At 44.2% G+C, this 18,041-nt stretch overlaps 1 protein-coding gene across 1 annotated transcript in view; it reads left to right on the top strand.

Annotated features, from left to right (window-relative positions):
- The first annotated feature begins 1,366 nt into the window (after positions 1–1,366).
- NINJ2 (ninjurin 2) overlaps positions 1,367–18,041 on the top strand; it is a 66,197-nt gene continuing 49,522 nt past the window's right edge. The window contains exon 1 of the mRNA XM_056846773.1: positions 1,367–1,547. Within this exon, the coding sequence (XP_056702751.1) occupies positions 1,515–1,547 (33 nt within the window). The 5' untranslated portion in view covers positions 1,367–1,514. The remainder of the gene's footprint in view (positions 1,548–18,041) is intronic.

The raw sequence follows: 18,041 nt of genomic DNA, 5'->3' as shown, positions 1-18,041 counted from the left end.
AACATCATGCTTGAAGTGAGCTTGCAGCTGTTGTAGTGTTTTAGCTCATATGTAAAGTTTTCTACAGTTTCGTGGGTGGGATGAGGGTGTTCCTATCTACTCTTTCACCTCAGTCCCACCAGCTTCATTTCCCTCTTCTTTCCCCCTGCTGTGGTACAAAGCTAAAATTATGTTCACTACAGGAGGTGTGTTTAAGAGTCTAGTAGAGTCATAGGTCTTTTATGCATGGAAGTTTTACCTAGGGCTCGAAGTCGCTCAACCCACACTTTTATCTTGTGAATCTATGCACCAGCAGTCACCAAGCTCAAATCAGGAAGCATTTGAGTCCCCGCCCCTTGAAACGCTGTTTTGTAATTGGCTGTAGCACTTTCTGTGAGAGAAATGTCCATTTCCCCTCTCCCCCCAGCGGGAACCCAAGTGCTGTTTTACAAACCTTTTAAAAAAACAGAGCTCTCTAAAAGAAACAGGGTGGTGGTGGAGAAACCCAAGCATCTTTTAAAAATCCTTTCTTGTATTATCTGCTCAGAAAGAACTCCAAGAAATCAGGAAGGATTTGAGTCCCTGCCCCTTGAAACACTGCTTTGTAATTGTCTTAGTGCTTTCGGTGAAAGAAACGTCACACGCACCCCAACTCCCCTGTCGCACACTTTGGCTTACGCATGGAGATTTCACCCAGGCTGATCTCAGGGGAAATCGAAGAATTGTGTTATTACAGGAATGGGAAGACCCAGGATTTGCCAGGGCTGGCGCAAGATAATCTCTAATGGATGGAAAACTTATGCTTGACTCCACAGAACAACCAAGTCAGAACGGGGGCGAACATGAGTGAAAGTACCCATGCATAAACGACCATAGAGCTTCTTATACTCTCTATAGGCATTGACATCAGCTAGCATGTGAGCTCAAGTCACACTTTGGTGGGTTGGAAATACAGTCCAGACTGGAAAAAAAATACTTTTTAGCAATTCTGCGGCTTTCCCCCCACTTGCTTTTTGGCAGCCCACAAGTGTGACTGAGTCGCCGTAACTTGTCAATAGCCGCATGTTTGTGAAGCCATCTGCACACAAGAGCGCCGGAGCTACAGACCATGTTTAGGAACTGTGCCCGAAACTTGTCTGGTCTGTGCCACGAACCCCTTGGTACGCTGCGTGCATCACACAGAGACACGGCCCGAGTGATCTCACAGGGCTCATCTGGATCCAGAAGCTGTGGAGACATGTAGTCATTGGCTAACGTGACAGGAGGACCATTCAGCATCTCAGAGACAATAAAGAATTCATGTGCTGCTTCTTCCATCATACCACCACCCCTTCTCTTCTCCTCTCCTCACCCCCCCCCCCCGGAAAAGCTGAAGCTAAGGCAGGCGTCCCACATCAGATGAATAGCAGTTCTGTTCCAGCAGCTGTACTTTCCCTCCCACCCAGCAAATTAACTGGAGAGTCCACAGGGCTGCAGATACTTGGTCTCTTGTGCAGGCTCAAGAGGACCTAGGAGGAAACCTGGGAGGCAAAAGGATGGGATCAGAAAGAGAAATGATCAACCTTCATGTGAGTCCTTGGCGTATCAAGGGGGTGGGGAAGGGAACGACGGCCTGATCGCCTGTCATTCACTCATTCCTGTGTTTGGTTCTCTAGTATACTCTGAAGTCTCTTCTTGGGTTTTTCTTTCCCCCACTTTGGCGTCAAGCTGATTACAGGATCCTCTTGCCTGCTCTGCCTGTCAAAGGGATGATTAGCTTCCCCTGCTGAATGCAATAAGAAGTGAAGGGGAGGCATGCACTGTGTTATTTGAAAGAACTTTCTCACGTTCTCGAGAGGGGAAGGTCTGAGCGAGGGGACGGCGAGCACATATTTCACAAGACTGGGAGAAAGTTATTCCATCTCTGCCCTTTCCTCACAAAGACCTTCTGTGCTTGATTCGAAAGCTTTCCCAACCCTAGGCAGGAGGAAAAAGAAATAAACATTGCCCAGGGTCAGCAAGGGAGGAGGACACTGGAGTTCCTACCTGGGGTTCCTAGAGAAACAAAACGTCTTGATCTGGCACTTTCAGGCTCTTCTGTCTTTGTCCTCCTTGGAATCTATTTTCAAAGGAGTGCTTTTCCTAGCACTCGGTCTCTCTTGAAAACGCAGCTTATGATGGACAGATTGAAATCAAAACTCTGCAGCAGAAAAGAATCCACCAAATCTCTGTGTGTGTGTGTGTGTGTGTGTGGTGTGTGTGTGTGTGTAAGAGAGAGAGAGAGAGACCATTCAACTTAAGAGTGTTCAGTCTGTAGGGCTGTTAAACTAGGCAAGACACAACAGCTTGCCAGTTTCAAGGTGACATGGATGGTATCCCAGTATTGGTGGCTGGGTTACTTACTGTACATGTGTGTGTGTTAAGTGCCGTCAAGTCGCTTCCGACTTATGGTGACCCTATGAATCAATGTCCTCCAAAGTGTCCTATCTTCGACAGCCCTGCTCAGACAGCCCCATTCTCAGCCAAACCTCCAATAATCAGGCTTCATTGATTATTCATTGATCCTACCTTTGCTGCTTAAGTAAGGAAATACCATTGGGGTGGGAGCCGGGAGCCAGATTCCTTATGGAATATTATGACTGCCCCTCTTTCCCCCCAAACAGTTTACATCATTTTCCTCTCCTCCATTTTATGCCACAAATGCATATTGGGTTTTCATTATGCCAGATAAACTGTCACACTGTCTACCAAAGAACTGTGGTTTTGGGAGTGTGATGGGCATACTCCGTCCCCCCTTACGGGTTAGATGTTATGGTTGTGTGAATTGCAGTGGCTCTTGCTCTGCCGTGGTTGCTTCACCAAGTGTTCCTTAGGCGCAAGAGTAAGATGGGGACAATTTTGCTGTATTTCCCCAACATCATTACAGCCTTCTATGCCCAGTAACTTTTTGTTTATGGGGGTTGCACAATCGCCAGCAATGCCTTTTCAAGGATCACAGAGGGCAGCATTAGGAAGAGGAGGGTGGGCTACCATGAGCACCATCTGCTTGTGGAGCCATAGCATGTAACTCACAGTCCCTAGCAATCCCTGGGAATGATGTTCACAGTTCAACTAGTGTAGTCTGTAGCATAGATATGCCATATATTGGTTCCATGTATGAGAAACAGTACTGCATGTCTGTATAGGCAATTGTGCAAACCTTGGGTGCCTCATATTGTTTGTAAGACAGAGAAGGCCTAGTAGTAGGGTTGCCAACTCATGGAGAAATTGCTGGAGATTTGGGGGATGGAGCCTAAAGAGGGTAGGATTTGGGCAGAGGAGGGACCTCACTGGACTATAATGTCATAGAGTCCACCCTCCAAGGCAGCCATTTTCTTCAGGGGAACTGATCTTTATTGGCTGGAGATCAGCTGTAATTCTGGGAGATCTCCAGTCCCTGCCTGGAGGTTGGCAACCTTCCCTAGTAGCAGGGCTGCCAACCTCCAGGTGGGGCCTGGAGATCTCCCAGAATTACAACTGATCTCCAGACTACAGAGATCAATTCTCATCCCGTCCCCAGGGTCCATCCTCAAATCTTCATTAATTTCCTAACCTAGAGTTGGCAATCCTACCTAGCAGTCCCCACCCACATTGTGGCCCCTCTTTTTCCTTGTCCAAATCTACCTTTACTCTGAAGGCTATCATATACCCTTGACCGAAGAACGGAACACTCCTTCTATCTGGGACTGTCGTCCTCCTCCACAGAGCGCGCAGCCCTGGGAGAGACGCACATGGAGCGGCGAGGGAGGTAGGGGACACCTGCCCAGCCAGCCAGATCAGCCGAACCAACCCTGGGGATCAATGGGGTGACAGATATCGCAGCCAGATCGCCCTCACATCCAACTCTGAAGGCCTTGCTTAACCCCTTCCCTTCCCAACCACAATGAGTTCGCAGTATTTTAACCTACATTTGCTCCTCCCTCTGTTCTCGATCCATATTTGGATTGTAAATTCCTCACTTAAGAGCCTCCTTTTTGGCTTAGGCAGCAATGCACCGCAGATATAGATGGCATGGGGGTCAACAATGCCCACTCCTCTGATTTGACTCAGAATGAATCCCATTGACTTCAAAGGGACCTACTTCTAAGTAAAGATGCTTAGAATCACATGGTCACGAGTTCCAGAGGAGTAGCTTGTGTTCGTTTGTTGCGGTGGAAGAAAAGGATACTTTGTCCTCGTAAAGAGAGACAGATTTGTTACAGCAGAAGATTTTGTGGGCCGTAACCAGAAGGAGCCATTTTGTTTTTGCTGTCAACAGTTGTAATAGCCAGATACTTACTTGGAAAGTGCAGCAGGGAGTCGATTAATGTCAGATCTATACAAGTGCGTGGCTGCTTCCTGGGCACCGTGTACAGTAAAGGGTGGGGTGAGACAAGCATTTGTTTTCCAACGTTCAGGCTACCAGCTGACTCTTACTTGGTTAGGCAGATTGCTGGTTAATAGAACGGGGGGTCAAATGACATTGTGGAAAATGGGAGCTAAGAGTTATGAGATTGTCTTCTGATAGCTGGTGATGTCTCTGCTTTTGAACAGATCATGAGAGGAAGGATAGGAAGGCTTGTGTCAATGCTTGGCTCTCTTGGCCCTTTCTTACCTGCCCAGGGTAATGCTGATCGCCACTTTGGAGAAAGGAAGCAATTTTCTCCAGGCCAGATTGGCCAGGGATCCTGAACGTTGTTGTTGTTTTTTTTTACTATCTTCTAGGCATGGAGTAGGGGGTCACTGGGGATATGGGAGGGGGGAAGTAGTAAATTTGCTGCACTGCGCAAGGGGTTGGCCTAGATGACACTGGAGGTCCCTTCCAACTCTATGGTTCTATGAATAAGAAGCCCCTTAGGGGGTGGAAAAGGGGAGGGGGGCAGGTCTAATTGTGTGTGTTAAACTTGTAAGGTTAAGGGGTGACATGATAGCCATGTTTAAATATTTGAAGGGATGTCATGTTGATGAGGGAACTAGCTTGTTCTCTGTTGCTCCAGAGACTAGGACACGGAGTAATGGATTTAAACTAAGAGAAAAGCGATTCCACCTAAACATTAGGAAGAACTTTCTGATGGTGAGAGCTGTTCGACAGTGGAATGCGCTGCCTTGGAGGGTGGTGGAGTCCCCGTCTTTGGAGGTCTTTAAGCAGAGGCTGGATGGCCATCTATTGGGAGTGCTTTGATTGTGGGATCCTGCACGGCAGGGGGTTGGACTGGATGGCCCTTGTGGTCTCTTCCAACCTTGTGAACTTGTGAACTTGTGTTGGAAAGAGAAGCTGGCTGTTTTGGAAGAGACACTGGGGGACAAACTAGACAAGGAGGTGAGAGAACAGTAGCCAGATCTTCCCAAGGAGTTAAAAAAAAATTGTCACCACTGTGATTAAGATTAAAGGAGAAGGTCTAATCTTTCAATTCCTGGATGGTTTCATTTAATGAAATGGACCCCCTCCCCCCACACACACACACACCCTGAGCTGTTAGTTTTGGAAGGAAAAAATGTGGAGAAGAGAGTTTCCAGCTGAAACTAGAGTTGCAGCTTTAAAGTTCAGGTTGCTCTTCAGAACTCTGCCTCTTTGTCACCACTTATGCTCTGCTTGGGTATTTACGGTATTTATTTATTTTTATATATTTTTTTAATTTTTATAACAACACCTAAAACAAAAACAAACAAATACAATAATAAAAAAAAATACAAAAGAGTATCAGTTATATAATCTGCTTAATACAATCAAAATTGCAAAATTACAAAATTCAAAATATTCTTTTGACCCACCACCCACCATAAAAAGTGACCTGTCACCGGACATCTGGAGAAGTGTCTAAACCACTGGTTCCCAACCAGGGGTCCATGGACCCCCAGGGGTCCGCGAGAACTAAATTAAGGTCCGCGAAACAAAGTTATAAACCCATAATAAATTAATATTTTCAATTAAAAGTTCTCTATTATAAAATATATATTCAAATATTATTCTAAGCTTAATGTTTAACAGTTATGATTAAAGTTTATTTTCAAATTCTCAGAATTTTTATTTTGAACCTTGGGGTCCCTGCACTGAACAAAAAAGTCTTATTGGTCCCTGGTCAAAAAAAGGTTGGGAACCACTGGTCTAAACAGTTTAACACTATTGGCAGTAAGATAAAAAAAGTTAAACTTATTTCTATAACTCATTAACTAAAATAGTAAAATCCATTTTTACCAGTTTATCCCAATATGTGACAGCCTTCGTCCATGTTTTTTTAAATTCTTCCATATCTTTTCCATGTAGGAATTCTGTTAATTTGGCCATCCTCATATACATCCATAATTTTTCTCTCCAGTCACTAATTGAAGGTTTATTTACTTGCTTCCAAACTTTGGCTATTATAATTCTTGCAGCAGCAAAACTATATTGACAAATGACCCTATCATTTCTATTCATTTTTTCTTGAGGAATCCCCAATAAACAACATGCAGGATTTCTTTTTACTCTTGTATTAATCAAATTATTAGTTTCTCTTATTAATTTTTTCCATTTTTTATTTTTTTACATATCCACCATGCATGCATAAAAGTTCCTTTTTCCTTTCCACATTTCCAGCATAAATCCATGTCTCCTTTTTTCATTTTGCTTATCATCACGGGAGTTATATACCATCTATAAAACATTTTATATAAGTTCTTGAAGGTAAATCTCCTACAAGTTCTCTCTAATTTCATTGGTTATTGTAAATTTGAATTCTTTCTTCCATAAGTTTTCCCATGTTTCCAAATCAATATTATATCCTAACTCCTTCATCCATTTCACCATTACTGGTTTAATTCTTTCTTGTTCTAAATTTACTTCAATTAATAATCTATATATCTTTCCTATCAATCCTTTATTTTCCTTTATTATTATATTTTCTAGTATGGATTTATTTTTATTAAATCCAACTTGCTTATTGGTTCTTGTAGGTTATCCGGGCTGTGTAACCGTGGTCTTGGAATTTTCTTTCCTGACGTTTCGCCAGCAACTGTGGCAGGCATCTTCAGAGTAGTAACATTGAAGGACAGTGTCTCTCAGTGTCAAGGGTGTAGGAAGAGTAATATATAGTCAGAAAGGGGTTGGGTTTGAGCTGAGTATTGTCCTGCAAAAGTATTGTCCTGTAAGTATCAAGATAATGTGCTAATGAGGGTATGGTATGTTAATATGGAACCATTGTATCCTGAAGTGATCTGTTAATGTGTGTAATCCAAAGCTAATCTGTATGGCTATTGTTGAATGTTGTCTTTGTCTGGAGGTTTTTCAGGGCAGGAAGCCAAGCCTTATTCATTCTTAAACTCTCCTCTTTTCTGTTAAAGTTGTGCTGATGTTTATGAATTTCAATGGCTTCTCTGTGCAATCTGACAAAATAGTTGGTAGAATTGTCCAGTCTTTCAGTGTCTTGGAATAAGACCCTGTGTCCTGTTTGTGTCAGTCCATGTTATGACAATACCCTTGTATTTTGAGTCAGTTCTTGTTTTACTGATTCCACCTCCTGCTTTACTGATGCCACCTCCTGAAATGTTTTAGTCATCAGTTCATGTAAAGAGTTCAGGGTGACTTCAGGTTTTGGTTTAGGTGTCATCTTTACAGCCACAGATATCCCTGTTTGGACTGGTGAAGTGGTTAATGGAACAGTTATATTAGATGCAGAGGCTCTTCTCTGGGATAGTGAAGTTTGCTGAATCTGGAGCTGCTTAGTATCTTTAAGGAGTCCTTTAGGATGTTTTTCTGTATCTTTTTTGTCTTTGTCTCCCATTCCAAAAAGCCTAGATTGGCTGCAGTTTGTAATCCAGAAAGAGGGGGTGACGCTTGTTGTTTAAATCATCAGTTTAAAAATCACATAAAGAGCTGGAAATCAAACTTAGTTCATAGTCCAGACCCGAGAGAGCACTTTAGCACATCAGTTTCTTCAGTCTGCTGTCATTTGCCAGCTTTTCTTCACCACAGAAATCTTGGTCATCTTCTGGGCATGGAGTAGGGGTCACTGGGTGTGTGTAGGGGAGGTAGTTGTGAAATTCCTGCATTGGGTAGGGGGTTGGACTAGATGACCCTGGTGGTTCCTTCCAACTCTATGATTCTATGATTCTATGCTCTTCAAAGACCAATGGTCTGATTCAGTGTATGGGAGCTTCATGTTTGTTGATGTAGAAAGACCAAAGGTAAGTATTACTTATTTCCTTGTGAATAAGTTACTAATATACTTGTTTTGATGTGCCTGCCTGCTCACACCAGTTAGTCTGTGTCATGGGAATATAGTGAACAACTTCACAGAGCAGTAATGAGGAAACAAATTGTATTTGTTGTAAGTACTTTTTAAACATTGAAAAAATATTTATCTAATTGCTAAATATTAAGGCTTTGGGAAATAAGTAAGCGATTCACATTTTTTAAAAATCAGACATCATATATGCTCAGATGTTTGGCAAACCTCCAAAGAGCACTTCGCTCTGCTATAGGGTTGCCAACCTCCATGTACTAGCTGGAGATCTCCTGTTATTACAACTAATCTCCAGCCGATAGAGATCAGTTCACCTGGAGAAAATAGCCGCTTTGGCTATTGGACTCTAAGGCATTGAAGTCCCTTCCCTCCCCAAACCCTGCCCTCTTCAGGCTCCGCCCCCAAAACCTCCCGCCGGTGGTGAAGAGAGACCTGGCAACCCTACTCTGCTGGAGAGAACCTACTGATGACCCCTGGCCTGAAAAGTATCCGGTTGTCCTCGACTAGGGCCAGGACTTTTTCAGCCTTGTCCCCAGCCTGGTGGAACGCCATGCCCAGTGAGATTTGGGCCCTGCAGAACTTTAAAACAGTTTCACAGGGCCTGTAAGACTGAGCTGTTCCACCAGCCCTATGATTGAGGGCAGCGACAGTTTCCATCTTGCTGGCCTCCCTCTCCCTCCTTTTCCTTCTTTTGATCAGGGTTGCTTTCCTTTGGCTGAGATCTCCCTCTGGATGGTGGCCCAACACTGTTTTTACTGCTTATAGTTTTGACGGAGCCTGTTTGTAAACTAATGTAAATTAATTTTTAACTGTATATAATATATGGTATTTTTATTGCATTGTATTTTTGTTGTGAGCCACTCAGAGCCTGACCTAGTCATAGGGTTGCCAACCTCCAGGTACTTCAAAAGTAATACAGCACACTTGCTCAACTCTTATTCCAAAAAATAAACAAATCTTTTCAGACCACAATCTTTGTCTGTTATTTGTCAATAAGTTCAAAGCACAACAGTGTTCACATTACACTTCCAATCACAGATACTTATAGATGAAAATAGCAAAACAGAACACAAGAAAAAACTTTTTTGGTTATTATGTTATTTTTCAATGAAACCACAACATAGCAGTGTTAATGTCACACTTCCAATTTCATATACATGTAAATCAAATCAACAAAATATAACCCAAAATATTCCAGTTTGTCCTTTATCAGTCTGTCCGTTATAATCCTAAAGGTTCCCGTCTGGAAATTCCACAACAGTAACAGTTTGTCAGTTTCTTTCATTCATGAATTGCAAGTTGCACATGTCAATATCTTTTGTGGATTGCAGACAATGTATACTTTGTGTCCCCAAGCACGGGGATGCAACAAGGTTGCCAACTCTTATCTAATTCATCCATAATGTTGAAAAAAATGAACCTTATCCCGAAGGATACTAGGTGCAATAAGGACGTGTCCTCCGGATATCAAACACGTTTCATATTGCTTTCCTCAGCTTATTACCCGGTAGTAGAATTCTATAAACACAAATTATAACAATATTAGGACAGAATTTTCTTTTCTGCATCATGCCACTTATACATACAGTATAAAAATATGTTAGTCATTTGAACTCATACCTTATTTTTAATGTGTATGCACACCTCTCCTTAAGACCTCCGAGGGTTCCTATGAGTAGCTATACTAATCAAGGGGCTGATAGTAGCTTACATACCTTTCAGGTGTGTATTGTCTTAGGTCAGGGGTAGGCAAACTGCGGCTCGAGAGTCGCATGCGGCTCTTTGGCCCCTTGAGTGCGGCACTGGGCTGCAGGATCGCGGCCGCCCACCCAAGAGAAGCCACCTTCCCCGGGAGCGGAGGGCGCGGGGAGGGGGGGCTGGCTTCCTTCAGCGGAGGATCGGGGCTGCACTTCGCAGCGGAGGAAAGCCTGGCATCCCTTCCCTGCCCCAGCTGGGCTCTGCGCGCACGCAGAAGTCCCGCAAAAGTTCTCCGCCTTTCAGCCAGCCCAGAGCCGCCGCCGCCGCACCTGGGGGGGGCGGATCTTTGCAACGTGCTGGCCCAAGCACCGGGGAGAAGGAGGGAGGCCCCGATCCCGCACACACACACCCTCCCCCGCCTTCCTCACCTGCAAGCTCCAGCGCGTCGCCCTCGTGGCCTGCCCTTCCCTTCCGCTACTGGAGAACGCCAGCGAGAGGGGAGGGGGGGAGGACACACCTCCGCCTTCCTCCTCCTCTTCTTCCTCCTGCTCCTCCTCCTCGGAGGCCGAGGCGCTGAGGAGGGGCGGACGGCAGGACGGCAGGGGAGGGAAGGAATGAAAGAGCCCAGGCGGCGGCGAGGAGGAGGAGGCCGAGAGGCGAGCACGGGAGGCCCAGGTGGCTGGGATGCGCCAGGGCGGCCGCCGAGAAGTCAGTGGGGGTCGGGGAGAATCAAGGCCATTGTTCACATTAAGTGTTTGTCAGTCATTGTCATGATTTAATTTTATGAATACCTTACTTACAATTTAATTTTTATCAATAAATAAGATCATTATTAAGTATGATATCAAGTTTTATTCAGTGTAGCTATAGTTTAATTAAGACTTAAAACTTTAATTAAAGTTTCTTAAGTTAATAAACAGTGTACCAACCTATATAGTTTAAGTTTAAGAAATTTGGCTCTCAAAAGAAATCTCAATCGTTGTACTGTTGATATTTGGCTCTGTTGACTAATGAGTTTGCCGACCACTGTCTTAGGTGCCTTTTTCCCCCATCTTAAAGGGGACTTATCTATTTTCTGGTTTTCTGGTTGCCAAATATCATGGTATCTCCTATTCCTCTGTGCAACATAGATTCCATTCATTTTCAACATGAAGCAGTATAAACATTACAACATTTTATACAGCTTATACAAAACATGACAAATCAAATTCTGTATTCAGCCCATGAGGGGCTAATGATTTTAATGCATAGATAAATTTCATTTCATTTTGTAATAAAATTCTATGGGTATTTGAACTTTGAAACGGACGAGGTTTAAATGCCCACAATACAAAGAATGAAAGATCCTCATTTCCATGGGATTTTTGAATGAAATGTTCCACTAATGGAGCATCTTTTATGCGTGCCCTAATTCTTGAGAGGTGTTTCCCAATTCTTATTCTCACTGGTCTAACTGTGCTTCCTATGTAGAGAAGACCACAGCCGCATCGAACTGCGTAAACTGCATGGTGGGTGCCACAATTACTGAATTGTCTCAATGTGTATTTATAGTTGTTTGATGTTGAACCTACCTCTTTAACAGGCAGGCTAAATTTACAGAAACTGCAATGTCCACATTTATGATGTCCCCTTATGGAAGGGTATACTGGGGTTTGTAGCATGTCCGAATGTATAAGGGAATTCCTCTTCCTGTCACATGACATCCTTCCATATTTTTGCCGCTCGATAGGCCCCTTGCTGCTGCCTTGAGGTTAAAGGTGGATCCTGAGTCTTGAAAGGTTGAAGACCACTGCTGTAGACTGGTTGAGTTTTGAAGCCATGTGAGTTGGATGTTAGTTGGATATGAAGTGGCGCTGAAACCAGTTCTGAATGTTTCTTCCCATAATTAGTCACTGTTTGTTGGTAATAGTTCAAGCCTTTTCTCATATGCTCTAGAAATTCAATGTTTTTCATGTGTTTGCACGTCATTGTTACACTCTGATGTCTGCAATTAACAGAGCAGTCTGCTGTTCATTATTTATTATTCTATTTTTGTTTTTTAATTTAATGTTTCTTCTGCGTGAAAGCTAGAGTCATCCATTCCAGGAAGTAGGAAATGTACTTTTACGACTTAAATGGCTCTTTTGACATACCAGAAGTACTATCTAGCACATAGCTGCAACAACAAGCCCGTAACACACAACAACAGCTGAAATTTGTTTTCACTGACAGTTCAGAGAATATCACATGCTTTTACAAGAATCCAGATGGATCTGAGTGTGGTTTGTGTTCAATGGCAACAGGCGCTCATTTTTATTTATTTTCAAAAGACAGTTTGAGTCGTTCTGGTATCGTCTGGTACAGATTTCTTCTCTGTGTTGGTCCTGTTGAACGGGAGACATCTAATCTGCTAAACTTTCTTTGGGTATCATTGCCCTGCCAATTATACAGGCCAGCATAATTTGTACAGGCATAGGAAGGATGACCGCATACAATAAATCTTGATGGTGGCTCCACTTGCCTGCAAGGAGATAGCAGGACATGGGGAAGCTGAAAAATTGGTTGTTGTTTTTTTGCAGCAACATTAACTTCTGCTTGACCCCCAAAGCATTCCACAAGTCTACAACTGGTATGCACCAGGGCATAATTTGTAATCTACTTTTGGCTTTATATTTTAACAGAAAAGCAGATCAGAAAGCTAAGAATAAATAAACTAGTGCTCGGGTAAAAAAAAAAACCCCAAAACCCACATCCAGCAAACGTCTAGGTTTTTTAAAAAATTCAAAGCAAGTTTCCAGCCCTGAAGGCCGGGAAGATAAACTCAAATGGGTGTGTGTCTAGCGGTGCTCTGCTCTGTCTCAGATTTGAGAAGTGGTTAATTGGTTGGAAGTAGAGTTGCCAAACTCCAGGTGGGGCCTGGAGATAGCCAACTATTACAATTGATCTCCAGATGACCAAAATCAGTTCCCCTGGAGAAAATGGCTGCTTTGGAGGACTTTGGACTCTTATGGCATTGTACCCTGCTCAGGTCCCTCCCCTTCCCAAACCCCGCCCTCCCCAATAGGGTTGCCAACCTCCAGTTACTAGCTGGAGATGACCCGCTATTACAACTGAGCCAATAGAGATCAGTTCACCTAGAGAAAATGTCCACTTTGGCAATTGGACTCTATGGCATTGAAATCCCTCCCCTCCCCAAACCCCACCCTCCTCAGGCTTTGCCCCAAAAACCTTCCACCGGTGGCGAAGAGAGAGTTGGCAACCCTACTCCCCCAGGCTCCGCTCCCAAAATCTCTGGGTATTTCTCAACCTGGAGCTGGCAACACTAGTTAGAAGGCTGGTTAAGAATGGAACTTTCTGAAGTCTGAAGGTGATGGGAAATAAGCAAACTACTACTCTAATTTATTATTGGTCTTTAATTTGGTGAAAATTTTAGGATTTTTAAGTACAGAGGGCATAGATGCAGGACATTTCTTCAGGAGGCTTTCTTTAGAGGGCATAGGCCTGCATTTATATGTTCTCTTTTCCTACCATGTAACTGGAAAAAACAGGGAGTTGGATCCTGCAGATCTGTTCTGGTAAAGGTGGATCTTCCCCCAGTAGTGGGAAAAGGGGGAGTCTTTCCTGCTCCTTTGGATGTGGTGGTATCCACAAAGGTTCCTATGTCATGCTGGGCTTCCTTGCCCCAGGGGGAGATGCTGCCCTTATTTGAATGGATCTGCGGAAACCAACTCAGTGAGTATGGTTTGCTTAGAACAGAGCGAGCATTTTACTTCTCCGCTTCTGTGGCTTTGACATGTGGCTTCAGGGTGGTTACAAAATCTTTGCCTGAAAACACGTTTGTTTGCTTCAGCAGGAATGGCCAGCTCATGCTTTCTAGTGCAACACAGACAGCCCTTTGCTCTCATTCAGTAATTTCCTAGAAATGTGACCCGTTGAGTTTGTGGATCATGCAGTGCGCTTCTGCACAGTCATTTAGACAACACCAGGATTTATGTGTATGTTTGTAAAAGAAGGTTCTGTATTTATAGGAGCCAATTTGCCAAGGATTTTCGTGTACTTTACATATATTAATTAATCCTCATGATACCCTTCACGAAGGGGGAAAAAGTATAACAGCCCATTCCTGAGCCTGTGGCGGCCGTGGACAGCATGGCCGAGGCACTGCCGCGGCACCTCCAAAGCCTTTCCCTGGATGCCGAAAGACTTTAAAAAGCCTTTCAGAGGCTTTTTTAAATGTTTAAATGGGGCATTAAATGTTTAAAGCTGGCACAGCAACGCTGTTCTCTTCATCAGCCTACCAAGGTGAAGGGGCACAGGAAGCTGTCTACCAGCAGCTCTACCCCCCGGCACACCCTGGGAACGCCCCCCAGGAACCCCGGTGCGGGGCTTTGCACATCTGGAGGAAGAGGTGGGAGGATGATGGCTTCCTGGTGAGCCAGGACCAGCCAATCGGCACCCTGCAGAGTCAGCTTCTCCTTAAAATAAGAACCAGTTACCCCCAAGCTCAGTTCACGTTGGAAATGTATAAACCTGTCTAAAAATATGCTATTGTAGATCCACAGTGGGTTCTCTACTCAATGTATGTGTAATTGTAGACTGGTTTTTAAAGGCAAGGAGAGGCAGAAAGGATGCTCTAAAAAAAAGGTAAAGGTCCCCTGTGCAAGCACTGGGTCATTCCTGACCCATGGGGTGACGTCAAATCCCGCCGTTTCCTAGGCAGACTTTGTTTACGGGGTGGTTTGCCAGTGCCTTCCCCAGTCGTCTTCCCTTTACCCCCAGCAAGCTGGGTACTCATTTTACCGACCTCAGAAGGATGGAAGGCTGAGTCAACCTTGAGCCGGCTACCTGAGACCGACTTCCGTTGGGATTGAACTCAGGTCGTGAGCAGAGCTTGGACTGCAGCACTGCAGCTTATCACTCTGCGTCACGGGGCTCCTACAAGATGCTCTAGCCATGATTAATTCCCATATCTGAGTAATTTCAGATCGTCCACACAGACTTCCTAGTGGTAAAATAGTTGGGTGGAGGAGAACTTGTGTGTGTGTGTGGGGGGGGGGATGAGATCTTGCAACATTATTTGAAACCATTTAATATATGTTTTAGTTTTTCCAGTTTAGACTTGAGCAATAAAGCAAACAAAAAGAATTTATTGAGAACAAACACATGACTTCCCTCCCTGCTCCAATTACAATAACCATGTGGTGTTTTTTTTTTTAACCAAATTGGATTTTGTAACCACTTCTATGGTTCCAGAGTCTTGCAAATTATATGGGAGGGAAGATTATGCAATGATGAAAGTTCACGCCTCTCACTGCTTATTGGACTAATTCACAGAGATCATAGACGTATGAGTGTGGGGGGAGGGGATATTCATTCCTGCCTGGAAGATATCTTCCTATAGTACTTCTGGTGAGCAAGGGGTTCCAGCTGCCTTCTGAATTCAGTAGAAAGTTAAGGGTCTTTTTGTCTTCCTGACTCTGAAGAGACTCTCTTCACTGTTGCAGAATAGGGACTGTGAAGGGATCTGTGCTGGCTGGATCCACTTGTTACCTGGGGCTTTCTAAATAATATTTCTTTCTGTCACAATAAGTATATACCTTTTGGTAATTCAGTTATGGGGTTTTGCATCTCCCCAGCTGCCCAACTGTAACATTTTCTCAACATATTATTCCCCCCCAGGTACCCTTTTATTCCCATTGCAACTAGCGCTGTGTATGTGTGTTAGTTAGGGTCACAGGGGCCTACTGGCTAGTGCCTGTGTCATCAGTAGAATTCTACTTCCATGCAACCATTTTAGAGGTTAACTCCATTCCACTTTAATGCTCCATTGAGAGAGTTTCATCCAGCTCTTTTTCAAAATAGCAGAAACCAACAAGGCTTTCCCTCTACCCATGCCCAGCCGTGAAAATTATTTTGTTCTTTTTGAAGGCTGTGAAGGACCACTCACAGTTTCCCTGATTATTTCTAAAAAGTGGTGGAAATTAGTAGAGTTTTACGCTGGCAGCCAAGCTCTCCCTTCCTCATATTTTATAGTGTTATTATTTTAAAATTGGGATTTGTGGGGTATCCTGCAAAGGGTGAAATGCAGTTAAGGTAACTTTGCTCGTTATGTGAACAACTAGGGATGCCAGCCTCCAGGTGGGACCTGGGGATCCCCCAGTATTACAGCTCATCTCCAGACTACAGAGGTCAGTTCCTCTGGAGAAAATGGATGCTTTAGAGGGTGGATGCTATGGCATTGTACCCCACTGAGGTCCCTGTCCTCCCCAGGCTCCACCCCCACATCTCCAGGAGTTTCCCAACCTGGAAACCCTACCTCCCCCCCATCCTAGGGTTGCCAGGCCCCCCCTCGCCACTGGTGGAAGCTTTGTTGGGGGGGGGGCTGGTAGGGCGGTGATCGGCACAATAACATCATTTCTGAGTTTACCCCAGAAACCATAGTTTTTGGAGGAATGTGCTAGAGTGTCCCCATCACTCCAGGTGAACCCGGAAGTATCATTAATCACCCCCCTTCAGCTGGCCTGCTTTTGCCCACCGGCCAACTGAGGGGCAGAGGGCAGCCCACTTAATTGGTATCTGGCAACCCTACCCTATCCCCTGCCGGTGACTATGGGAGACCTGGCAATCCTACGAACAACTCTAAGTGGGAAAGAACAGAGAAGAAGGGAGAGGAACAGAACATGTCCAGCGTGTGTGTGAAATTTTCCAGGGTTGCCAAATATTGGAGCCCAGCTGAGCGTAGGCAAGATAGCCCAGATGTTGGATAGGGCGGGCATGGAGCAGAAGCGATATCAGCTCTGTAACTCACACAGTCCTGTGACTCTATTCTGAACTGTGAATTGTTCCCTAAATAGCCTCACATCGTGGTGCTAAAGGTCCCGAGCATATGGCAGGGGAAAATTTTCATAAGGTGCTATTAATTTGATCTTTGTTCTGTAATCACTGTGATTTTTCTCTCCTATCTCTTACATTTTGACACCACCCAACTACTCATGAGAATAGTCTCTTGGGGTGATTTTCTGCACTGTGGAGAAGAGGCAGAGCTGGTATAATTTGCCTTGAGGCTTGGCTAAGAAAACCCTAGTTAAAGACTTGCCCAAGAGCAGAACTAGACATTACAAGAAGCATGGAGCTTCTGCTTAGTTGAAATCTGGTTAGGATCGCAATATTCGTCTCTTTCTCCCCTTACCTCTAATTTAAATCCACACTATATGGGAGATGAGATGATATCACTGTGCTGGTGCAGATCCCAGCCTCTGTTTTACACCCCTGGCAAGAGAGGGGGCCAGTCGCTCTCTGCCAGCCTAAACTACCTCACAAGGTTGTCATCATGATGATAAAATGAAGGAGGGGGAAATGATACACGTCACCCTGAGTTCCTCGGAGGAAGGGCAGGATAAAAATGTACAACATAAATAAGTGTTCTTAAAGACAAATTCATGGACAATAGTTCCCCCAAGTGGAGGAAAAATGGGCCCCCATAAAATCGGACCCCCTAACCCAATCTTTACCAGTCTTAGGGGTTCTTGTAAAGAAAGTGGCCAGCAGCTATGCTGCAAATTTGGTGCCTTAAAAAAACAGCCCCTCCAGATACCCGGAAAGATTTCCCATAGACTGTAATGGACCAGGGGGATGTAAACTTTCAAGCTCCCATTATAGTCTATGGGGAATGTTTCTGGGGCTTTGGGGGGGCAGTTTTTAAGACAAATACACCAGGGTCAGGAAGTCCAATTTTATGGGCTCTCAAATGAAGGAAAAATGGTTCCCCTAAAATAGGACCCCCTAACTGAATCTTTACCAAATTTGGGGGGTTCTTGTAAGGAGAGTGGCCAGCAGCTATGCTGTACTTTTGGTGCTTCTGCCTTAAAAAACAGGACCCCAGAGCCCTGGAAAGATTCCCCATAGAGTATAATGGAGAAGAAGGGAGGGGCTCAGAGCGGCTCACATCACAACCACCATTTCACAATGCAGTCCACTTTATATCAGTATACAAAAATACAGTTTAGCAATTAAAACCACAATTGTAAAATAAAACTCTTTTTTAAAAAAAACCTCTATAAAAATAGCAGGAAAGAACTAATTATTTACTTTAGACTTTAAAGTGCTCAGCATGAATGTGCTGAAGCGTTTTTTCTTCCTCTTAAAAGGGGTTTAGCCAGCTATCCC

The sequence above is a fragment of the Euleptes europaea genome, chromosome 3 (genome assembly GCF_029931775.1).
Source record: "Euleptes europaea isolate rEulEur1 chromosome 3, rEulEur1.hap1, whole genome shotgun sequence".
Lineage (NCBI taxonomy): Eukaryota > Metazoa > Chordata > Lepidosauria > Squamata > Sphaerodactylidae > Euleptes > Euleptes europaea.
Note: the sequence above shows the minus strand (reverse complement) of the source record. Positions and strands in the feature narration are given on the sequence as shown.